At 47.1% G+C, this 24,565-nt stretch overlaps 3 protein-coding genes across 4 annotated transcripts in view; all 3 read right to left on the bottom strand.

Annotated features, from left to right (window-relative positions):
• Positions 1-8,909, bottom strand: part of Best2 (bestrophin family protein) — a 46,201-nt gene extending 37,292 nt beyond the window's left edge. Inside the window, exon 1 of the mRNA XM_017904312.1 lies at positions 8,535-8,909. Within this exon, the coding sequence (XP_017759801.1) occupies positions 8,535-8,605 (71 nt within the window). The 5' untranslated portion in view covers positions 8,606-8,909. The remainder of the gene's footprint in view (positions 1-8,534) is intronic.
• A 1,714-nt stretch (positions 8,910-10,623) lies between these two features.
• LOC108550564 (L-lactate dehydrogenase) lies at positions 10,624-13,493 on the bottom strand. Its single transcript, XM_017904316.1, has 8 exons — positions 13,267-13,493; positions 12,413-12,539; positions 12,040-12,157; positions 11,758-11,931; positions 11,455-11,628; positions 11,204-11,321; positions 10,889-11,012; positions 10,624-10,788 (listed from the first exon to the last, which is right to left on the bottom strand). The coding sequence occupies exons 1-8, from the start codon at positions 13,491-13,493 to the stop codon at positions 10,624-10,626; spliced, it is 1,227 nt and encodes a 408-aa protein (XP_017759805.1).
• A 1,059-nt stretch (positions 13,494-14,552) lies between these two features.
• On the bottom strand, positions 14,553-17,590 carry LOC108550565 (L-lactate dehydrogenase). 2 transcript variants are annotated; one of them, XM_017904318.1, is made up of 5 exons: positions 17,406-17,590; positions 16,250-16,379; positions 15,705-16,170; positions 15,282-15,523; positions 14,553-15,118 (listed from the first exon to the last, which is right to left on the bottom strand). In XM_017904318.1, exons 2-5 carry the CDS (start codon positions 16,373-16,375, stop codon positions 14,954-14,956), a joined length of 999 nt encoding a protein of 332 aa, XP_017759807.1. In that variant the 5' UTR covers positions 16,376-16,379; positions 17,406-17,590; the 3' UTR covers positions 14,553-14,953. The 2 variants fall into 2 exon arrangements, with proteins under 2 accessions (XP_017759807.1, XP_017759806.1); XM_017904317.1 differs by lacking the exon at positions 17,406-17,590 and adding an exon at positions 17,325-17,391.
• Between the last annotated feature and the right edge of the window lie 6,975 nt (positions 17,591-24,565).

Below are 24,565 nucleotides of genomic sequence, written 5' to 3'. Positions count from 1 at the left end.
AATATTTAGCAAATACTCGAGGCATTTTTAAGAGTCTCGCATAATAGAGTCCTCTATTAACCATTTACTGCTTATTATCCCGACTATGTCGCGAAGAATGTGGTTTTTGCCGCGGACACTGCCACGCCAGATTCTTCTGTATGTGCCAGGACGGAATGACACATTCCCTTCCCGTACTTTAGACCATGAAAATAATTAAAGCGCCTGGCATATCGACTAGTGTTTAGATAAGCGTTATACATACCGATGAGCTTGATTGACAGTGACACAGTTACGAGCAACCTTGTATCTCGAACCGAGGTGCGAGGAGTGCGTCGATTATGCGTGGAAGGCACTCGCGGCTGTTGCGTGTGTCACCTGCCACGGCGATCTATTCGTGCCAAAGATCCGAGCACTCGTACCTCGTTCCTTATACTCGATCGAGGAAAAATAAAACGATCCTAATCGCGAGGAGACTCGGATTCTTCGCGCTTCGTCGCTCCATCTTGCCAGCTTTTCGGCCTCGATACGTCAGGAATTTCGAGTGATCGACGAATCCTCTGGCACTCGCAGCCACACCATTTGGATTCGTTTATCGATCACCAGCGTACGTGCTCGTTGTCTATCATTTCCGAGGATCTTCCTGTTTATTTTCAGGCGAGATCGTGTCGAATAAATGCCGAACGCAAGGCCGATTCTGGGGTCGATCGAGCGGTTCGTCGATATTCATGGGCTGACTCACGATCCGCCGCTCTATTTGACTTACTGATTCCGACGAGGTTTGATGGATCTTACGAGACCCGTCGAATGAGACTGCGTATTTCCTTAATGGTTAGAGCACTTACAAATTCAGGGGTATTAACATAGACACGAAGAATGCAGGGTACGTGGGATATTTCTTTTTTCCTTTATTTCGGACATCGTAATAACGTGCAAAAAGTTGCTCATAGACACAAGAGATCCCTGAGTCATTGTTACGTTGTAGCGGTTTCGCAGATGTATCGTGTTCGTCGAAACACGCCAGCCGGCGCCCCCATTTTTCTTCGCGAGCACGGAAAAGGAAGAGAATTTTCGCGAATGGTCTAACGATTTCTCGAATTCGCGTTTGCATTCGTCGATGAAACGAAGATCGCTTGATCTCCCGAAAAGCCTCGACGGGGTATCGATCGGTCGATGGTCTCCTTCACCTTTCCACGAGAGAATCATCGTCAAGGCAACGAATCGTAATCGACTCGCTGGCTCTAAGTAAGATAATACCAATGCGGGCAACAAGGACGCGTGGCAACAAAACGTTGCATAACTAACGCCGGTCACGCTTCGCGGAGTGATGCTCCACGCTCGTCCTCACTTTGGCAAACCTCTCTGCTCGCTTCCTTGATAGCCACGCTTCCGTGGACGTGGAACTGGTTCGTCGATAAACGAATTTCGCTTTCCGATAGAAACGCGCAATTCCGAACTTCGCTCATGCGATTCCTTGGATTGTCTCGCTTTTCAATCGGGTTCGAGTTTGGGAAAATTCTGCTCGGAGAGTCTGACTCGAGCGATTCGCTGTGCAGGTGAATTATCGCGTTGCGTGCCGCCATCTTTACGTGACTTTCCCCTCGGGTCGCGTGGGATAAGAATTAGTTACGGATAGAGGAGGTTATTGTGGTTATTGTAATTATTCGCAAGACGCGATATTTATAATACCGTGAAAGTAATTAGTAGGCTAAAGACGTGTTAATAAATAGGAAAAAGCGAGGTTTCTTTTAAAATCGTTATCACTGGAGTGTGTATTTATGCGCAATCGCGTTACGAGCAAACAGTGTTGGCTACGAATACACTCATTCTTCGTTCGGCCTTCTTTTTATTAATGAGCACGGATTCTTATCATGGAATAATTGACACGTGACGTATGTTGCGGAAATATTAAGGTGTAGATATTTTTGAAAATATTTGCAACCGTGATATAATAAAAAAGAAATTTGTCGATAAGAGTATATTCTGAATTATTTTACTACGAACGGGTCAAAGAGATTTGCATTCAATCTGACCATGGTACTTGACAAGTATATTGTCCGAGAGCCATGTCAGGATTCTCAGTAAGCACTGTCATCGTTACTTTTGTCTTCTCTCTTCTCCGGTACACGCCATAATTATAGATCCGATGATTTATACTTATGCATTTCGTAATGTCTCTTCTCGTACGATATCATCGAAACGATCTGAACGTGAATTTCAGCGTGGACCATCGACGGTACCCGTTGGTGTCCCCTGAAAATTTTCGTCCTTGAGGAAACGAGGATTATGTTCGTGAAATATGGAAGATCCGGCTGAGCCGAGCGGTTTTCACGAGACGTTCGATTTCGTGGTGAAAACGACGCGGTGCAGGCGGATGCTGGCGACAATCAATGCCGGGGAGGATAAAAAGGCCGAACGCAGACGCAGGTTACGCTGCGAGCACGGGAATGGCTCCACATTTTAATTAGCGAACGAGCAAAGCCGAATGCCCCTCGCACGTCTGCCAGTAAAAACGATTATTTCGCCATTGCCCCTCGCGAAGGAGCATCGCTCGTCCCTGTGCCGTGTCGTTTAACCCGCGTACGCGTACTCTTTCCGATCAAGGACCAATGGAAACTTTTCAAGAGTGCCTTCGCGGAAGAGAAAACGAGTTCCCTGTTCCTCTCCCGCTACTGCCCCCCGAAAAATCGCTATCTCCTCTCTCGGGCATTGAGATGCAAATAAGTCGAACACTAGGGCTGCCAACGGCCATCCGGGGCTGAAGCGTAACCTTCGAAAGCGAATTTTAACCGAGCGGTTCCCTAGAATATGTATCTCTGTCACGGCCAGTGGTCCCAGGAGTTGTGAAAACGGGTCGAGCCTCGATTCGAGATTTAGTAATCAATTTAGAACACGAGCGTCTCTCGTGCATAGAAAAATGACTCGGAGAACAGACTTTGTTTACTCGAATGATTCGTGAGTAATGGACGCTAGTCGGACAACTTTGCGATGGCTAATTTTCCAGCACAAAGGAGCTGAGAGCCTTGTAATCGATTCCTGTACCAATATGGCCACACGTTCATAAATCGCTGGTCTAAATGGTTTCTTTGAAAAAAGATTACGTGTATATCTGCGCGTATATACACTCTCGATAGGAGACGCGAGCGAACGCGAGATAGTAGTAGCGTGGCTAAACGATTAAACTGTTTTTAAGCGGGTAAGGATTTGGAATTATTCTCGCTCATTCTGCACGCTTCCACCTACCTACCTACGACCAAACAGCTGTTGCTACCCAACCCAAACAGCTATGAACCCCGATAAACTGTTCATCGAAAAGACGCTCAGAGATCATCTAGATAGACGTAGGCTAGGATGAGCTATGGGCTTAAATTGCAATCCAGCTTAGGATGTACACACGATCGCAGAAATGACTCCATAGCGCGTTACCAAAGCTCCTTTGACGGATAGTCCGATGGAAATTATCGTGAAATTGCACTCGGAATAAAACGAAATATCGGTATAGGAATTATCGAAAGAACGACTCTAGGATGATGACGGTAGACACTGGGTCACCGAGAGAGTTTCCAGGTGGTTCGACGCCGACACCACGCCCGTGAACTGGATCGGGTTCGGAATAAAATGAAACCTCGGCATTGGTGCGATGGAAAGATGGACTGCAGGGTGACGGAGCGACGGGGAACACGGGGTGAAGCATAGGTTTCTAGCGACTGGGATAGCGACGACGCGTTCGCGCGGGTACACGTACACACGGATGCACGACGGCGTGCGCGCAGGAACGCTTAGTACCCGCTGCAGTCCGCGGAAGACAAGAGAGGTGAACGAAATGTGTGTCATACGCTCGGAGCGTGTGTGCGGAGCGCGGCCTGTGTCGTCTCATTGTCATTCGGCGTAGTGCGAATGCAACAACGTTCGTGCGGCCGGCGCGCGATGCAGCGCGTGCAACGGACAGAGACAGACAGAGGCAGCGTTAAATTCGCGAGAGAGGCGCGCAGCAACTCGACGCGACGCGACTCGACGCGACGCGACACGGTAGGACACGACAGGACAGGACAGAACAGGACAGGGACGGCGTGTCGACGCGACACACGAGCACGAACGTGACCGATCGGTAGCGTCGTCTCGACGCCGCCGCCGGCCACCGATGCGCGCCTTTGCAATACGGACTAACCGATCCCGACTTTTTGCATTCTCATGAGACGCTCCTGATCGTCCAATTTGAGAGACAATGGCCTAGTTCCCGGGCCGCGCGCGCGCGCGCGCCATCGCACGATTCCCCACGGTCGCCGATCGAAGAAAGTTGTTGCGTTCGGTTGCTCGATTATCGTCGTATCGTTTCAGTATTTAGGTTCCGAGCTAAATAAGTAATTCGGTAGTGGCGAATAAATTTCGCGGTATTTTTGCCTCGCTTTCTCCCTCCCTTTGCGTGGCGACCGCTCGTTATCGGCGAGGAATTCCTCTGGTTCGTGTTTTATCGCGTCCGCGCGACTCGCCGCTGGTCGTCGTGCCGAACGGGAAATATTTTCCGCGTGAAATCAGCCAGAGTTTCTCGCTGTGTCTTCCCGAAGACGATCGTACGCGGTAACGCTTTCGTGGAGTAAGTGCGCGCGGCTGTTTCGTTCGGTATGCTAAATTGATTTCACTCGGTTAGAAATTCTATTTCCGAGTGCCTGCGCGCGCGGTCGATGCAGAATCGAGAAGAACCGCACGGTCGAACGAGAAAATACGACTAGTCATTTGAAATCGGCCAGAAAGGATTCCTGGATTTCACTTTTTCGCGAGCTTTCCGGACGAATATCATCATCCTGCCGCTTTATCTTGGTCAGCCTTCCGTGCACCGTGAAAACCGTTCTTGCTTTCACGCGTGCGATTCGCTGCCATAGTTCTTCCGTTCACGCGCCGAGCCTATTTAGCGCGCGTGATCAGCGCGACTGTTACGCGCGCGCGTGTATACACACCGGCATGCCAGCGGTCTCCACCGTTCGATGCTCGGATTCTAAACCGGCAAAACATCGGGAAAATAAACACTCGCGAGCCTCTACCGTTGCTTGTCCCGTCTATCGGGTTGGTCGGCTTAACTTCTTCCAGCCTGGCGGTCTTACACGCGAGCGGGCTATTTCTAACCGTCAATCAGAAATCGACTTAATGACCACGCTTGTAACCTCGTAATAGATCAACCAGCCCCGAGAATTCATATGGCTGATGATTGCTATTCCAGCGGAAAATCAACCGGCCATTTTCTATTCCTGGATAGTGGATTCGTATTTATAGATGCCGCCGTGGACTCTCGCGGATATTTATAGATCCCTGGATCGCGTTGCTCTCATTGACCATCGAGTCCGGTAGGCGGATAGGAAAGCTGCTGGCGTGGACCGTTCCGGAAGACTCGCAGGAGAAAAAGGAGCTACTTGCATGCCGGTCGCATCTGGAGCAGCTCTAGAGACGCTTCGACACGTAAAACCGCAGCGGTGGTATCGGCAGTCGGAAGATTCATCGTGGCTATCCTTCCACTATTTCGTCTTTACGATCATTTCGTGTTTCCCCTATCCTGTCCATTACGGGGCATTTTCATCGCCGACTAGATGATGGGCGGACACGTAGCATCGCGTAGGAACACCTGTGCTATACACGGGCGGCGGAATAAAAGGTAAAATGGCACAACCTTGAGCTCGGCGACAGAAGTCATCCTGTTCTTGGGTTCGTTCCACGCGCTCGCCTCGCGAACGTACAAAGGTATGATCTATTGCGAAAATGATTTACCTGTTCGGTATGTAAATCAACCGTGTAACGATGCATGCTACGTAAAATATCACCGGCTGAAGATCACCGTGATGCTCGGGGGAGAGGAATGCAGACGAAAATACGAGTCTTTCGCGAATCGAGTATACCTAATCGCGAGTAGATGTTCCCGTATCTCTCTCTCTCTCCCTCTCTTCCATATCTCGAACCGAAGCGAGTTGGCAGATTACCTACGGTCAATTGCACGGCAATTTTTCGGCCGAGTCGAGCGTGTAATTCGCGAAGATCGCGAGACGGTGACAGTGTGGCGACTTGGTCGTTGCGTGCGCTATCACACGAAAGTGTTTTCTATTTCTGGCGGTTCTCGGTTATTTATAGACAGTGGTCGGTCGCTTCTATTAGACTGCGTGCTCGGTGCGCGCCATGCGGCGTGTAACCAGCCTAGGAAAGCGAGATCTTACGTGAAAGCCGTTAAGGCCGTTTTCAAGCTGGCGCCCGGAGAGAAACCGAGATCACCGAGGATCCACCAACGCCGCTTAGCTAAAGGTCGTGGAAATGTCAACAAACGAGCTTCGGCAAGGACGTTGCATATCGTATGCCGCGATATCCCGACTGCGATTACGCGTTTTCACGAGCAATCGCGAGCGAGGAATTCGCCTCGGCAGAATTCGCCTTGCGTCACCACGTTTTATTAATACTCCCGACGGTGATCGACGAGCCATAAATCGCTAAATTTCTGTCCAACAACTACGCGTTTATCACCTCTTTTTCTCTCCCTTTTTCCTCCTTTATTCGTATCTCAAAGTCCATCTTTCCTTCCTGCACTTCCGCTCGTATCGCGCCGTACCCGTTTCCGCGTAACCGGTGTAAATCCCGGCCGATATTCCGAGCGGAGAAACGGATTTTGCTCGTGATTGTACTCTCGAGCATCACGTGCTCTTCCATACGGAGTATATCGATAGTCATACTTGCTCTTCGTGGCCATGCCCCGATACCGTTCAACGGATACTTATTTAATCGAACGATTCCACCAGCTCGCTGTCCCGTTCCGAGAACTCGCAAGGTGTTTGGACTTACCAGCAATCGGACGAGCCTGTCTTTAACCGTACGAATGATCCGTGGAACGTCATCGAAGATTTACATAAGGATCATTGTATAACATTTAATTTAACGCGGTCTGCTCGGTGCGAGCGTTGATGTCACCGGGTTCCGAGGAAACTTGTGCAACGAATCCGGTGGTTTTCCCGAACGGGAATTGAGTCGTTCATCGTTGGTAAATACGGTTTAGAGTATTGACAAATTAACGAGAAAACTTGCGGTTTTTTTTAAGGCTATTTTTTCTTCGATTTTTCGTTGCCGTTTGCTTCCACGAACGAATATCTATACTGCCGCGGTCAGGTGAATCGGTATTTAGGTAATAATAGAATCGGATTGCGCACGATAAACGTGGCACGACATAGGGGTATTGAGGTACTACCGTTTCATTTGGACGCGAGCGACAACTGGAACGAAAATCCTATGGCAGCGGAGAACAGAACAGCGTGGCGATATTCCACGTAACGCGCGCGTCGTTACGGCTAAAATCAATGTATCGACGACCTTATTTCCTTAAAACGCACGAGCAAGCGTTGACCGAGCACCATTTCTGTGCTAGCGGGTTTTACGTGCTCCGCTACTGTGATTCATATAACCGTACGTTCTGAGGGAAAAAAAAAATCAGGACAATTTCTGTCTCGTCGCGTACCAGCCTGCTGCTCTGCGGCCGTCTAACGTGTCTATCGTGGAGATTACGAATCGATCGAATTACGAAAAGCGAGAAAATGGAGAGGAAAAAATAATTAAATTAGACGAATAAAGAAATAAAACGAAGAGGAAGAAGAGAAGATGGGAGACGGAGCAACGATGAGAAAATCGGCAATGTTATTATCGGTTTTGCATATTTTTCGCACGTGCGTTTACAGAATCCTTGCTCAAGGACTCGACTGTGCTCCCCTCCTGCTCCCCCTATGCAGCCGGGCTCTAAATCGAGAACACGATACATCGAGTCGAAAGTTAAACGTTGCACAACGATCCACCGGTCGCAATATCGCAATATCTTCGTCTTACATGGCACGCCGACTATGTAAACTGTCTAGAAGCGTGTGCTCCAGTATCTTGGAACGCTCGGCTCGGGCGCACGCGTGTCGAAAGTTTCGCTGGACTAGCTATTTTCTTACGAATTCCGCTCAAAATCCGAATCACGAATCGCGGCAATTTTGCAAGTCCCGCCTCGTTACGGAACGTCTGGTCGCCTACGTACCGGGAGAGACTCCACGGTGTATCCGAATTTGGCCGAGGAGGCCCCCAGTCGAGCAGGTCGTCGTCTACTGCTCTCGTGGTCAGCGTGAAATTAATCCACCGTAAGGAAAGTGAGAGCACCACCTTTTCGATGTTCCGTGCAGCGAGAACCGTCCGTAACCTACCGTGCCGCGACGTTTCCTACCGTTCCGAGCTGCGAGGCGGATAACGTCGCGACAAAGAGCGCGACGGAGTCGATGAAGGGACAAAGTGCAGATAGCGCGAGCAGCGGTGTTCCAACGATCGGAATAGAGAAGAAAAGCAGACGAAAAACTGCCAAACACCACGACAACTAGCCGAACTTGTTGCTAAGGCCTCGTAACGCGCGCCAGATCTGTTCAACCTGTCACACTGTCACGAAAACCGCGATCCGTGCCCACGCGCCGTAGGTAAATCGCGAAAATTCGATTAGACGGAATCGGATCTCGGACAGAGGATCGAACGGAACGTTCGGAGAAATGAAATCGGTATCGTGAACTCACTTGACCAGGATCCTCCAGAAGCAGCCGAAGCTGGAGCCGTTTGGCACTTCGCTCGCGTACGATATAGTCATTTCCTGCCTGACCAGGTGTACACCGTCCCTGTCGCGTTTCTATCTTCTTCCTCTGTTTCGGCTCCCTCCGCTACTTCTTCCTATCGTTCGGTTTAGTTGGTACCTCGCACCGTGTCGTTGGTGTTTCCGGTGGAGAAGCTGTACACTCGCGCACATGCGGCGCGCGGGCCGCCGTTTCTTTCTTCGATCCTTGATGATCGAGGCTCTATTACCGGGTTCTATCAGGTGTTTCAGGTTAGGCTTACCATCAGGAAGCTTCTAACACGATTAGACGGAACCAGCTGACCGGACGGACCGACTGTCTGCTGACTGAGCTCCACTGACAGACGACAGGACCAACAGAGAACGGGGCCCGGCTACCACCTCCACCTGGGCCTCAGTGCCGTGTGCACGTGTTCGATAACCTTGCTCCTTTGCCGATCGTTCCGTACGTGTTGGCCGAGAATACTTTTTCTCTCTCGCATTTCGTTCTTTCGTCCTATGTTTCTCTTCTCTTTTATTCTCCTCTCCTTTTATCCAACGATCGCTCTCGATAGCGTTAATGGCGAATCACGTCCCTGGAAACTCGTCTCGTTATGCGCGATAATCGGTGATCGCGGGAAGATTCGTATTTTCGAAAGACCCCTCGCTAGGTTCAGATTCGTGGGATTTTTCCGTATTCCATTGTCAAGCGAGCCACTCGCGAGGTTTATTAATTACGAATTCCGTGCCCGGTTTGCGGAGTAAACGGATTGCCGTTTGTAAAATATTTCCCTTGCTAATTGCGATTCCCGGAGACGCGTCGAGGTCCCGAGACACGCGTTTACACCGAAACGATCGCAGGAATTTCTATTGGTCGACAAAAGGATTCGCGCGCGCGTTACGACACGATTCACGAAGAATTCTTTAAAAATCAATGACACGCCTCGCCTTTCAAATGGATCTGCTTTCGAACCAAGTAAAAGGAGAGCGTTTCTGGCCTAGCGTTTGCTTCTTCGCCCGATATCAACAACACTGGCAATTTCCACCATAAGCCTGGTAGCCTCTTGCGCTTTTAAATCAGCCTAACTCGCGTTAATCTCTTTTATATTTTTCCTCCGTCCCCCTTCGAATTCGGGGAACTACCTCGCGCAAGCGCGATTGCCGGAATTCTCGATAATCGCGAAATTCTCCAGATTGCCGGCGGATTTTGCAACTGATCGTGTTGTACATTTCGTTCCGCGAACTTTCAACGCCAGAGGAGCAAAGTTGTTCGAAAAACAGCGCTATTCCTACGGCACTGTTGACGTTCGAATGCCATAACATCGCGGCTAGTGTGGCGCTGGCTTTACGCGACCACTCCGGCCCGCCATCTCGCGGTACGTCCGAGTACTGTTCTGTCACCTTGCCGTGGCCTAGCCTGCGGCGGAACCGCGACCTTCTGGTACCATCCACCGGTCACCTATCGCCTTTTTTACTCGCGCACCATGGGAACGCATCCATCCACGTAACTTTTCGCTGCTCCCGTACAGTGTTACCTTCCAATTCCAGCGGAAGTGGGCTTCTGGATACGGCTATGAGGAAACTACGGACGAATTTTTCCCCGAGGAAACGTGCTTTCGGGGAACGTCGATGACTAGTTAAATGCAGTGACATTTGTATATAAATTTGACCGAATCTTTTGGAACTACTGCGGAGATCAACGCGAATAGGTCATTGACGTCATCGGCTCTTCGAAACCGACACTCATGATTCACAGGTGAAAAGAAAAAGACGCGGCCAGACGCGGGCTTCGTCATTGCACGTGTCCGCCTCGTGCTTTGAAACAGGCTTCGATCGCAACAGTGTCGATTCGGGGAAGTAACCGATGTTTCTTTCTATTTATTCTTTTTCCTTTTCCTTTTCCCTTCCGTTGCAAGAACAGAGGAGAGTTAATCGAGCAAACGCGTAATATTCGGGCACGAGCGGGTACCATGAGACGCGATATATTTAACGACACTTTTTACAAAAGAACCCACACAATTGAACGATACAATTTTTTCAAAGAACATTTCGATCGATCACGTTTTGATTTCCTTTTGAACGTTGTAGACGACGTTCGCCGATGTTTGGAACAGTTTCTTCTCGAACTCTGTGATGCGCATCCGCACGATGTTCGTGATGCCGTTCTCGCCGAGGGTGCAGGGCAGGGACAGGAAGATCTCGTGACAGACCTCGTGGTGACCCTGCGGAAACAAGTTTAATCAAAGTCGCGTCGAAATGCGGATACAAAAGTTGGGAATAAAGCTGAAAATATAGGCGAAAATCGTCATCGATGTTTGGTACTTGGATCATGGTCGAAACCGGAATAACCCTCTGCGAATTCTTCAGAATGGCCGACACGATGTCGCCAACCGATAGACCAACTGCCGTGTTGGAGTAGCCTTTCAGACATCTCACAGTGGGACCACTGAAACGCGAAGAAGGAAGTCTTTATATCGTCGATCCGTTGGACGAACAATCTAGACCAACTGCCGTGTTGGAGTAGCCTTTCAGACATCTCACAGTGGGACCACTGAAACGCGAAGGAGGAAGTCTTTAAGTCTTTATATCGTCGATCCGTTGGACGAACAGTTCCTTTGTCGTCTTCATAAGACTCACAGCCTGATCACTTCCTTGGAAATCTCGAACCATCTCTCCTCGTCGGTCTCCAGGCCGATATTAGGCAGGATGTCGCGAAATTGCACGCCCGCGACATTCACGCCAGACCAGAGTGGAACTAGGAAACGTTAAACGGATTTAATCAGACGCGATACGTAACGTTTGCTTTCTCCTGCGCGCGAAATGTAAGAAATTGGATCACGTAGAGTACGCGTCGAATTGGACGCAAATTCGAGCGATTTCCAACTCACCCTGACTGTCCCCGTGTTCGCCGACGATGTACGCGTGAACCGAGCTCGGAGCTATTCCTAGACGATCGGCGATTAAGTAACGAAACCTTGCTGAATCGAGATGAGTTCCACTTCCGATTACTCGGCTCGCTGGTAATCCGCTCACTTTCCACGCTACCCACGACAAAACGTCAACTGAAAGTAAAAGTTCCGTTTCTACTAGCGGCTCAACGTGATTCCCAGCCTATTGTCTCCTTTCACGCGAACGAATCCAAAGTCTCTTTCCTCTCTCTTTTCCCTCTTTTCGTTCAATTAACACTCGACCTGGGTTACTGACGATCAGGAACACAGCGTTGGGACTGTAACCAACGAGAGTCGGTATTATGTTCTTCAATATCTCCGAATTTCGTTGCACCAGCTCCAGCCGGGATTCGCCCCTGCCTTGCCTCACGCCGGCTGCAATCACGATCACCTTCGAGTTGCTGGTGATACAGAAGTCTGAAACAACGTGCCCCTTGTTCCCATATCCGCGTAACCATTCGCCAGGAACTTTCTTCGAAGTTATTCGATATTCGGTGAAACTGTTTCTAAAATAAGCTTCGTTACCTGTGTCGTATTCTATGCGTGGATCATCTAAAAATACCGAGCCGTGGCTGTAATCCATTCCCTCCCCTTCCAGCTTCTTCGGGAATGCATCCACCATAGCGAGATGCGCGGTGATGTTCTACGATGAGGCAACGGAAAAATTACGTCAATGTCCACCGGACTAACGTCACTTTCCATAATCGACCACACGTGCATGCGCGAGGACATTTTTCCAGGACTTCTATTCCTGGATCTCGTCGGCGCGGATTTTCACGCGCGGCACGCGTGCAACTTTCACTCGCGTGTTCGAAATCAACCACGCGCGCTTCTCGAACCTTCGAGACGTGTCTCTGTTCAAAGGCCGAGGGATGAAAAATAAGGTGCCGCGTTGTACCTGCAAGAGAAGCGAGTTCGCGATGGCCACGCCGACCATGCCGGACCCCACGATCGTCACCTTGTGACAGCAGTCTCGCACCGGTTCCGAAAACTTGCACAGCAGCTCTTCCTTCAAACATAGTGGTCTGGAACGAGAAGTTGTCATTTTACCGTAACACTGGTACACTTTTTTCCGCTACCATATTCACGGTCGCATTCGTTCAGTTACGACATATGAAATGCTCGCCGCTTCGAGTTCAACGGACGTCCGCGTCCTTTCAGCGCCATTTCGTTTATCACGAGATCGACTTTCCTCCGTCCGATCCGTTCGACATTCCTCTCTTTTCACGTCGCTCGATTAGTAGAAATTCCTTGGTCGAAACCTGACCAGGAACCCATTGTACCAGTTTGGCGTGTCGGCAGACGGAAGGAATGCGAGTCTAATTGGCCATAGCGAAATAAATCCACCTTCTCGAGGTAGTAAAGATAGAATTTTCGTTATCGGCTACGATTTTATTGCATCCCGTGGCAAAGAGAGTGGAATGAAATCGAGCGATAGCGATATCGAGCGGTGGGCACACAGGATTATTTCACGGGCGATCAGGATAGAATCGAGGTAACGTTCGAGAAGGTAAACGCTGTAAAAGGTAGCAAGATAAAATTGAGATAAAAGAAGAAAGCCTGGAAATATAAACTCCGAAGGGATCGAAGACGGGGTTAGCCAGAGTTTCTCTTACCTCTGAGCCGAACCGATAACTCGTCAGACGTGCATTTCATACGCGAGAACCCAACGTTTATCCAGTGCCCGAGCGGTCAGTGGATAAGCACGATAGATCCTGATGGATGTACGAGTACAAAAGACGGGCCGCTTACACGAAACTGACCGCTCTCTGTAAGTCAGATCCAGCGGTGGCGTCTTTGCCGAAATCAGCGGACGCGAATTTGTTCGACTTGCCCCCGGCGAAGATGTCCTTGAGTATAGTTGGCGGTAGCCTGCGACGCGTGTGTCTAGTTGCAAAGCTTCTTCTCGATATCAGAGATATGGTGCATTTCAGACATGTCGGCAGCGACGAAATCGACAGCATGCGCGACAGAACCATTGCTCCCGTCACCCGATGATTTTGTTTAATTGCCGTTGTTCCTTTCTCGTGCAAAATGTCACATCGCACACGATTGATTGACGTTTCGCGGAAAAGAAGGCGCTGGCGAGCATAACGCCTCTAGTGAATCGCCATTGCGTCGGTTTGCCAATTGTTAAACAATCCATGGTTACAGGCATCCGATGGCATTGGACGCAACATTTACGACGGATTAATATCGCGATCGCGAATGACGTTAACACTTTGACTGATACTTTGCGCATATATAACCGGCCACGGTTTCTCCTGTGACGCCACGGTGGTCATTGATGACCGGAGCGCTTGAACTACTCGTAAAACTACAATTGTAAAAATTGAATGAAAATTGACAGTTGGTGCATTTGGAATATAACCGCTAATTAGAAGATACTTTGAAATAAAAAGTGCCCCATTGAATAGTCAAAAATTTTTATTAGAACATGAAAAACGTAGTAAAGGAAATCTTGCATCTAGCGGTGCACTCTCATGGCGTCCTGAGGGAAACATGTGATTTCAGCGTGACAGTCAAAGGGTTAACGTTTGTCTATAAGTGTGACAATTATCGGTATGACCTAGGACCTATTAAAATTTTTATTAGAACATCGATCAAGAAATATTAGAACAAATCTTGCATATAGCTGTGCACTCCCGTTGCGTCCTCAGCGAAACACGTGACTTCGGCCTGATAGTCAAAGGGTTAATTAGTAAACCGTGTTGGTAATGATTGATTGGACGAGTCGAATAATTAGTATCGATTTATTAAAACACTGGTATAAATATACAAGACAATATATGTATATATGTGGTATCTTGGGTAACTGGGAACACGTTAACGCGTGTTCTAGATTTGGTACGAAAATACAGATCAGTCGAGGAAAGCTTCGTGAGGTAGACATCGAGAATATCTCTAAATTTGCCGGGAATTTTTGGCGAACTCTTGGTAAACGGTAACGTTACGGCTGAATTTCGATTTCTACTGGAAGTTCTGACTTATCGTTTACCGTAGATGTTTCTTGTACTCTGACTTATCGATTAAGTAACTTGTCTTGCGTCGAATCTTGATCACGTATATAATATAATTATCGTATCATGGTATCGAGTCAACTGAATGCAACTTGTCGCAAATATGTGACACATTGACAACGTACAACGGTAATACTTTGTGGTCATGCGAACACACGCTTCTCTTTCTTTTTTCTTATATAAAAATTCCGCTAACTATTGAACCAACGATAACTTATATAAATAACATTTAAATATTTGCGGTAGCACCTTTAAGTATCGGCCACGTAAACCTAACGAATCGTAAATAGAGACGAAATGGTGCTTGTCAAAAGCAATACTTGGTGTGCACGAACAGGCGCGAAACTGAATTACAACATGAACGATTTCATTTATCTAAGAGAAAGTGTTATCCCAACACGCGAGACAGGTGGGATGGGTTAGAACTTCAAGTCCTTTTGCACGGCGTGCATCATGTCGGCCGAATTTTGCAGCTGGCTCGTCTCGTCGGATGTTAGCTTCTGTTGGACAACGCAGGAGACACCTTCCTCGCACAGGGTGCAGGGCAGGGACAGAAACACGTCCTTATCGATTCCGTGGTAACCCTGAAAATTATCATCGTGAAATTCGTTTCCCGATACATTCGGCGACAAAACAATTTTTTCCACCGTCTAGACGATGAGTCGTCAGCGACTCGGCCGTTTTGCAATCGGCAACGATACGACAGTCACGCGTGTCTTATGTAACGAGTACGAGTTATCGACTTACGGTAACCATGGTAGATACAGCGTGAACTTGGTTCGAGTCTCGCAATATGGCGGATGCTAGATTGGACACGCTCAAACCGATGGCCCAGGACGTGTAGCCCTTTAGCTTGATCACCTCGTACGCGCTATCGATCACCTGTTTGTGCAGCTCGCCCCAGTTCTCCATGTCCTTGTCGGTACCAACGTTCTCGTTCAGGTCCCTCAACCTCACGCCAGCAACGTTCACTCCCGACCATACCGGCACTGAATAACAAAACACCGAGTACTTTATTAGCGACTATCACCGATACGTACCTGAGTCACGCGTAGTCGACGTGAATCCGGAAAGTCATGATCTAAATTTGAATCGCGCGATAACGAGACACTTGGATTTTGCACGTGCGCTTATCGCGGATAACGATCGTTAAAAGGAAAGAATACGTACCACTCGTGTCGCCGTGCTCGCCGATAATCCAACCGTGACAGGACGTGGGTGCGACGTTCAACTTCTGCGACAAGAGGAAACGGAATCGGGCCGAATCCAGATTGGTGCCGCTTCCGATCACTCGGTTCTTCGGCAGGCCTGAGAGCTTCCATGCCACGTAGGTCAAAATGTCTACCGGGTTCGAGACGACCAAGAGGATCGCGTCTGGGCTATATTTGACCAGCTCCGGAATGATGCCTTTGAAGATATCCGTGTTCCGTTGAACCAGATCCAGCCTCGTCTCGCCTTCCCTCTGACGAGCACCGGCAGTCACCACGCATAAACTAGAGTTCGCCGTGGCTGCGTAGTCGGTGCTGGCGTTGATCTTTGCGTTCTTCAAGAACGCACTGCCGTGCTGCAGGTCCATCATCTCTCCTTTTAGCTTGTCCGCCATTACGTCCACGAGCACCAGGTCGCTCGAAACACCCTGTGAAAAGTTTTTATTCGAATTAGTAATTATTCCTCGGGGTTTTTATCGAAATTTGAAGCAGAGAAATGGGTCTTACGTTTGTTAGGATGCTGAACGCGCAAGCCATGCCGACTTGGCCTACGCCGACCACGGTGACTTTGTTCCTGCCCGTGGAAATCGGCTCCTTCACCGTGTTTAACAATTTATTTTTCAAAGATGCCATTCTTCTGCGGAAAGTAAAGCAATCTTGTTTAGTTTCAAGTACTCCGAATCTTCTTCGTCTATTTTCGAACTTTGTACAAGTAGTAGGTCGACCAAGGTCGAAAAGGTCACGGAGGACGTTTGCGCCATTACGCGAAAATTTCAATAAATTAGTTCGATATATCGATCGTAATTAAAAAATAACTTATAAATCTCGATAAATTTTCAATGTTATCCTTTTCACTCGAGTTTTTCAAAGCGAGGAGTCTCCGTGAACTTTTCGTTCCTGGAATCTGTCAAATCAACGATAAATCGGTAAAACGACGTTAGTCACGGGGGGAAAGAGGGGAAAAAAGATATCGTTAGTAACTACGTGCAGATGGGTATATTACGATACGCGAATCGGGAAGAAAATTCGCCACTATTTCCCTTAATTGAAAATTAAGAAGCGAATATCTTCCTGGTTCAGAAAGTTATCAACTTGTTTACTACATCCAATACACGTGAATGAAACGTTGATAACACAGAGCGAGTAGTACGCAAGCTCGTAAGATGACACTAGCGGTATGTCAAGCACGTGTACCGGTGTTCACGTTGTACTACGAAAGTGCAGGTTATGCGCAAATTGCAAGCAACTAATTAGTAAGAAATAAGAAAGAAACGGTAAAGAAATAGGTCTAACTACGAGGTGCAGAGAGGACAGAATATCAGAAGCCATCACCGATAGGTCACTGGAAAATCGAGGCAGCGAAATTTACTAAACCACAGCAATTGAACGTTCATTAGAGTTACTGCGTGTTGACCCCGTTTCTTCTATGGGAATGGCATCCCACGTCGCGCAACACGGTTCATCCTTATACAGCGTGTCCCGGAATACGCGAACACTCGAACGAACCGACGCGAGGGGCAATCCCGTTCGCGTGTAACTCGAATCGCGGCGATCGTAACGAATAAAACATGTTTCCACTAACCTCATGGTTGCTTTAGGAAAGAAAAACAGGAAGCAAAGAAAGAAAATGAAGCAAACACCAATGTGTATTTGGGCGGTTTACCAACGGGTCCGTACGCGTCCGACTTGTCTGACAGCTCGGAAACTTCTGTCTGCTAAGGTGACCTTGTCCCCGCTTTTTATACCTCCCATAGGCTTCGCGGCGCGGCGTGCTCGGGCTGACGAAACCGGGAACACACTCGAGTAACGTCGGACACGATAAATTCGCCTTCGTTTTTCACGGATTTCCACGTTCGGCCCGCGTGGCAAGCCCCGAACCGCTCGTACGTCGCGTGTAGTCCACGTTATTTCGAATGCAGCGGTAACCTGGCAGCCGATGCACAGCTAGGCACGTAGATCGCGACGAGATTTTCGGAATTGAAGGCAGCGCGCATGCGCGGCATGACGCAACCAGCGTTCCTTTCCGTAAGGAACAGTGTTTTATCGATCCAAGCGCCGCTTTCTTCTCGATCTCCACTGCGTTGCCAATAAAAATCAGCCTGCAGGATGTGTTTCGGTTCAGGGGGACTAAAAATACGTGCGATCGGGGTCCCGTGGAATGCTGCCTAACGCTGTATTCTTTCCACTCAGCGCCGCGTTAAATTTACCGCCACCCTTTCCGTCCAGTTTTATGGACTTTTCGAATTAAAGGTACTCCGCGCGACTCGCTCTATTTCGAGCACTCGTATTTCCAAAGCTTCGAAAGCGCGTTAAAAAATATCGACGAAAGAAATCGAGGAATTGTTATTAATTGGTACAATGACTCGTTACACCGTGATTCATCCTACAAGAATTTCGTTCGAATCCTTCATTTTTCCGCCACTCCGATTATCACCGGTTTTGCGTTTTGACCTTACTAACAGCGTATCGACGAAACGAAATTTTGTTCGATGCTTATCGCACGGCAGAGTAGACATCGCTGCTAGTTTTTTCGTGCTTTTTTCATCGAGTAATCTCCCCGAGCAATGCCATAGATACATTATCAGACGTGCATTTCACGTGCACGTCCGCGAGCTTCCTGGAAAACACATGACCGTGGCTCGCCTGAATCATATTCAGGAATACAGCGAGAAATGACGTAACGAATCTTCACACGCTCGTAACTCCGTGTTCTACGCGAGCGTGAGCACCTAACCGGATCTTCCTTCTCCGTTGCTCCTGTATCCCTACTAGACTCGTCCTGCTCTACAGCCTAGACGAATACCCGAGTTCCCGCAATGGATGAACGCGAGAGACGACACGCTCGTCCGATTCCTCGAACTTGATGCAACCTCGTTGAAATTATTTCAACAGTCACGCGCACGTGCTGGCCGAAAAAGATACTTCTGCCAGTCGTTTGCGTTTCCTAGTTTGTTTACATCAAGCCGCTTTCGATGGTGGATCCTCGATTGCTCCGGGAACGATTACGGTTTACCGTAATCTAATCGGACAGAGACGGGATGAAAGGTTACTACATTTCACGAAGAAGATATTGCGTTTTTGCAATTGCCCTTTACACGCTTGCCATCAACTTGGCCCGCGGAAAAAATGCCCGCGGATGAAATTGACGTGCCTCGAGTAACGGCGCCGTAATTATGACCATTTGCATCGCTCTAGCCTCGCGTTCCTTGAAAATACAGAGAAGATCGGAGAGAGAGGTTAGCTTTTCGCGATCGTGCAACTTCTGCTTTTACCGGTTGAAAGTCAAATTGAACGGCAACGCGTAATCGCCGTGTCATCGCCATTGCGTCATTTTCGCACCGGGTGTAATTATCGAGTTAAACGACACAGAACGGAAGTCTGGAAGTTGGCATAACTGTTAAACAGAGGAACGCGACTGTTCCGTGTCTGCACGTGCGCGTATTATTTCGAAAGCTGCCTGTAATTTCCGACTCGACGAGTTTCGTAGAATCGAATCCGCGTTAATGAGATCTCTCGACGAGAATCTCGGCAAAAATTGCCACCGTGATTAGAAATTATATTCCTGTTATTAAACTCGCGTTTGCGGAAGGATTAGAGCCGGTGAAAGTATCTTTCGCTGAGAATTCTGGCATTTTTAGCTTCTCCAATTTTCCGGTGCGCTTTAATCCGAATAATTATCAGCTAATGATTTTTCAAACTGGTCATGCTCGTATATCAATATCAAAGAGTTATATCAAGGAGTACAATTTTGCGTCCGGTGATGTTTATCGATTTCACGAATAATTGTTAAACGGCAAAATTGATTCGCGTCGGGAACTTTCATTATCGAGGTACTAAATAACGCTTCGCGTACGGCCACGCCTTGTGAAAAATGCATGAATTATTGTGTCCATTATCGTAACGAATTATCGAGTACGTAAGGTTACTATAAAAATAAAACGAATTGATTATTGGCTATTACAGTAGAAAAATCGTCGTGTGGCATTGGTAATAATCGTGATTCTTCGCTCGACCTTGCGAAGGTAGCAAAGCTGGCTATATAAAGACCGCGGCGGTGCAGATCGGGTCATTTGCCAATTTGACAGTGGATCGAACAAAGCTTGACCGGGTTGGATTCGAAACGGCAATTTTGACTAGCTAATTGTCCCATCTGCTTCGTCTATACTTAAGAAAATACAGAACTCGTTATTAATATACAGGTAACCCTCCTATAACCCTGTAGATAGGTTCCTAGAAAATGCTGTGTTGCGTGAAACCGTGTTGTATGAGACCCAGAGCCAGTACAAAAAGGGGGTTACGTTCCGAAAACTTATTAAAAACAAATTTTATTTTAATTCTACATAAACAACTTAATTTTTATTAAAAATACGATTGTATTTACAACACAAAACAACAAAATAAAAATATTATTTTAATTTAACGCAGCTTTAATTTAATAAATTTCTTCGTCTTCACTGCTCAGTTTTTTCGGTGGAACGATACCACTTTCACTTTCAAAACTTCTTTCTTCATTTAAAGTTCTTGCATTTTCTTGCCTCTTAAATAAATCGGTAATTTCACTTTGCTTGCTGGTTCTTACCGGGTCATTGTAAATTTCTCGGTATGGAGCTAACCAGTTTTGCACTTCCCTTTTAAATTTTCGGTTTCTTTCAACGGAAGGGTCTACATTCGAGAAAAATGACTCGAGATTTTCAACTAAGCTTAGATCTTCTTGTAATTTTTTTAATGTTAAATTATTAATTGCACAATCTTCACCAGTGCTGGTATCCTCAGAATCGATTTGATTTACAGCTTCGGATGCCATTTCTATTAAATCCGCTTCGTTAAGACGGCAAGCCTCGTCGCAGCTGTAGAAGTACAGTGTTGTACAAAGCTTTTTGCAATTTTCTTATCGTGTTACAGCGAAACCGTGTTACAGGATGCCGTGTTGTAGGAAGGTTCCCGCAATTTATGAATCGTGGTATAATGAAACCGTGTTGTAGGAGGGCTACCTGTACTTTCTTCTCTATCTATTACATCAAAGGATGCAAGCATTACTCAGAGTGCTTAGGACACAGATACCCAATCCAAGTGCGCGCTTTCTGAACGAAGATAAGCTATCTAACGGAACGCAAAGAATAATTTCCACTTTCTCCCTTATCTCCCTCGCTCGTTAAATCGAACGTACTTTTACTCGCGATTATCGGTGGCCGACTGGTCGAAAAAATTGATTAGTCTACTCGCGTGCACTCGATAAATCCGTGATTTCGTAAGCCGCTTTCTCGAATCGTTATCTAGCGTCGATATGCGACGAGTTCGTTGGAATGTTCGACTTGTTCGTCGAGTCTAGGGCTGCGTGCGACCCTGAGCAACTAGGATAATGGTCCTTGTTCAGCTGGGCACAACGTGTCTCCGTGGTCAGAACTCGTGTGCTCCTGATCCATTATTGGCCGCTATTCTGTGACACAGAAGCACCGTGATGCACCTGGCTGCTGGGCCCAACTGGACCCCGGACTAGCCTCTGCAAACATCCCATGGTTTACCTTTCTTCTCGTCTAAGACGAGTCCAGGTCAGCCCTAACTCTAACTGGATTTTAGCTTCCATTCGGTTTCCTGGAATTTTTCATTTTCTCTGTTTCCTCTGAACCGTATTCTTCAAGCTCAGAAAAAATTACAGTCGTTTGGAAATTTTTTCAGATAGAATTTTCAGTGGCATCCGTGGTCGTAATTTGGAGACGAAAATTTGGGGAAAAAGGGAAATAAATCTTAACTGTACAAAGTTTAGATTATTTGTCAGTTTCCGAGGTATCAATTAACCCTTTGTACTCGAGAGGCGCCTTTCAGTCGCCATTTGATAAAATTTCGAAGCTCGATATTAATTAATATATCAAGTTTAAAATAATAACAGTTTGCGAGGTATTGAAGTTAAATAATTCTACGTATTAATTATTATACGATTTCTTATTTACTGCTCGAAAAATATCATCAGCCTTATGGCAGAAAATTTGTCAACTCGTATCCTTCTTTAGCCAAAAAATCATCGAGCGCAAAGGGTTAATAAACGAATGAATATGCTATGAAAGGGAAATATTATTTTTCAGGACACGAAATCGGATTTCCTTTTGTGAGACAAAATTTGTAATAACAGGAAATTAATAGTAAATAATGCGTTCAGTCAGCTTTAATTTCCTGCGTGCCTTCCAAGTTAGACGGTATATTTCATCATCCGGAATGCTGACAGTGGGTCAACGTACCTGAGCGCCTCTAAGGCTGGGTCCGAGTGCATAGTCACCTCCACCTGGTGTTATACCTGGCAATTAGCATCGTTTTCCAAGGAACTCTCTTTCGAAACCAATGCCAAGGTAAAAGCCACGAGTGAAACGAAATATTTTCCATTCTATCTCGGTTTGGAGATTTCCCGTCTAGATTTTGAAAATTTTTGTCGAATATCTATGAAATCTAGACTTTGAACGGAACACAGATAGCGACGTTGAACATTTGTTAACGTAGATTAAATTAGTATATAAATTTTCCTTCGCTTTCGCGTCTCGTACTCGCGATACATCCATATTTCTTTGATTCGACATAATTTTTGCGCGACGTAAGATATTTTCGCGATACGTGCATATCGAAGTATAATATATTTCCATATTATCGGAATAGCAATGAGATTTCAATGATCGTTATACCTTGAAACTTTCGTCTCTTAATGTTCCATAATTCCACGTACATGAATTTATAATACTTCGTATTACCTATTCCGCTGTTTTATTTTTAATATAGGATACATTAAGGCACGATCAGTGGGAACGTATAATATCGCTTGTACATTATAATTTAAACGATTTCTTAGAAATCTCATTCGCTAAATTAATAGCCGCTTATTAAGAAATTGATAATATTCGAGAGAGAGAGAGGGAGAGAGAAAGAAATTGAACGGAGATTTTCATCGGTGCACGGATACCTTAATAATAGCAAATGCCGATCATTTTACAGACGATAAATTACTTCGTTATTATTGTAGAATTGCCTTTTACCGTAAAACGAGTCTCCCGGGAGTATCTCGGAGTTACATCAGTCTTGCATCATTTCCACGGCAAAGTCGACGATGAAATGTTCCGAAATAGCGAGACTCGCATAGCAGACAAACAGGTGGCACGCAATACATGAAAACTCGATAAGGTTTCAGAACTGTACGCGTGTACGTGTAAATATAATACGAGCCCAGTTTAATTCGCAAAAACGAAATTACGATTCCCGACGTCGAATGCCTCGAAAGACGATCATGTTTCCCACCTAACCGCTCACATACGCGCACCTATAATCCCGTAATATACCTTCCTGTAATTGTCTTCTCCCGTACCTACAGCCATCCCATAGGCTTAACGTTAATCAGCAATCAAAACGCTCCGACGTTCTCTGTAAATAATTTTCTTCCCTATTTAAACCCGCTCGGACGTTAAGAACGCTGACATAAAATCACACACGCGCACGCACACAGACGCAGCGAAATTAGTACATCGAAACGTATAATCCGATAATAACACGTTACAGCTTATAAAGTTCGTCCCGCGCTAATCCTGACATATTCCTACGTCCACTCGGCTATACGCGAACGTCCTGACAATGATCCAAGTTGGCGAAACCTGCCCTCCCCGTGCAATTTATTTGCTAATTAATTATAACGCGTTACACTTTATTGCGCCGTTTTACGACGTGACACCGCGATAATTACGATCTCGCCGAGTTTACTGCCAATTAGCGGTGGCTCGCGTACGCTTTCAATCGGGCCGCGTCTTCTTTCGTTAAATCGCGTCGCGATAAATTAATCGATCGCATAAAGCGCGAAACCAATCATCCAATTAGCCCCGTGGATCGGGCCACGGTTCGTCCTTCTGCAGCCGGCCGACGCTGAAAATCGCGGTGACCGCCCCGCGGAAACCGGACTTTGTAAATCTCTCGCGACTCTGTCTCGCTAATTGCAACCGCGTTCGGTATCTATCGGCCCACGCCGCGGATCGGCCCGAGGCGCGATGCCACCGTGATCGAGCCGACTAATTGCTCCAGTGCCTTCCTGCCACGGAAAACAAATTGCAAAAATGTAATCGCCTCTTTTTCCAATCCGCGTACGTACGAATGCTCGCCGCTCGCTGCGGATGCCTCGCAACCGGTCATTTCGCGATCGCCACGGACGTGTAACGAGGAAGGAGGGAGAAGAAAGGAACGATGCGGTCGCCTCGATTTTAAACGGGCAAATACAAATTACTCCGCGGCGTAATCTCGAGCAGCAAACTGGGCGGAGATCGGACAATGTTGCGTTTTTGTCCGCGCGCTGCTGGATCACCTTCGCCGGTGCTTTCTTGCACGCCTCGTCCGAGCTCCAACGCGCATTCGTTTCGATTATCAACCTTCCGAGACTTTATTCCAGTCTCTCGAGTTTTAACGCCACTCGTAAATATTTAGTCATTTATTTATAAATAACCGGGCCAAGCCCATTTGGAAATGGGGTTCGCGAAATTGAAAGACCACTGCGAGCCTGCATCCGAAATAAAAATAAATAGGGAAAGATTGATATTACGAACGGAGAAATTAATTACGTCAGAGTATCCGCGCGATGGTAGACGTATTGGGCAAAAGAAAATTGAAAATTTAAATGAAGGAAAAATTTGTCCAAGTTTTATTTCTCTCGGATTAATTTCAACGAGTCGGTGATGATAATTCTTCGAAGTTTCTCGATTTTTTCAAATTCGATCACGATCGGTTAATCGGTTTTTAAAGTTTCGAAAATTCACCGCGATAATGGGACCCCCGGAGGGTAAAACGATTCGTACGTTTCCCTTATTC

Source organism: Eufriesea mexicana, unplaced genomic scaffold, assembly GCF_001483705.2.
Source record: "Eufriesea mexicana isolate 0111107269 unplaced genomic scaffold, ASM148370v2 scaffold2839, whole genome shotgun sequence".
Lineage (NCBI taxonomy): Eukaryota > Metazoa > Arthropoda > Insecta > Hymenoptera > Apidae > Eufriesea > Eufriesea mexicana.
This window is presented reverse-complemented; position numbering and strand designations above follow the sequence as displayed.

Bases quoted from the DNA above. Each gene is read 5' to 3' on its own strand.
- LOC108550564 (XM_017904316.1), bottom strand. From the start codon at position 13,493: ATGGTTCTGTCGCGCATGCTGTCGATTTCGTCGCTGCCGACATGTCTG. The intron at 11,322-11,454 runs GTGAGTTGGAAA...AACGTTTCCTAG, and splicing joins CGAACACGGGGACAGTCAGG to TTCCACTCTGGTCTGGCGTG. The intron at 10,789-10,888 runs GTACCAAACATC...TTGTTTCCGCAG, and splicing joins CGGTTTCGACCATGATCCAA to GGTCACCACGAGGTCTGTCA.
- LOC108550565 (XM_017904317.1), bottom strand. The intron at 15,524-15,704 runs GTACGTATTCTT...TTTGTTATTCAG, and splicing joins CGAGCACGGCGACACGAGTG to TGCCGGTATGGTCGGGAGTG. The intron at 15,119-15,281 runs GTAAGTCGATAA...GATAATTTTCAG, and splicing joins CTGTATCTACCATGGTTACC to GGTTACCACGGAATCGATAA.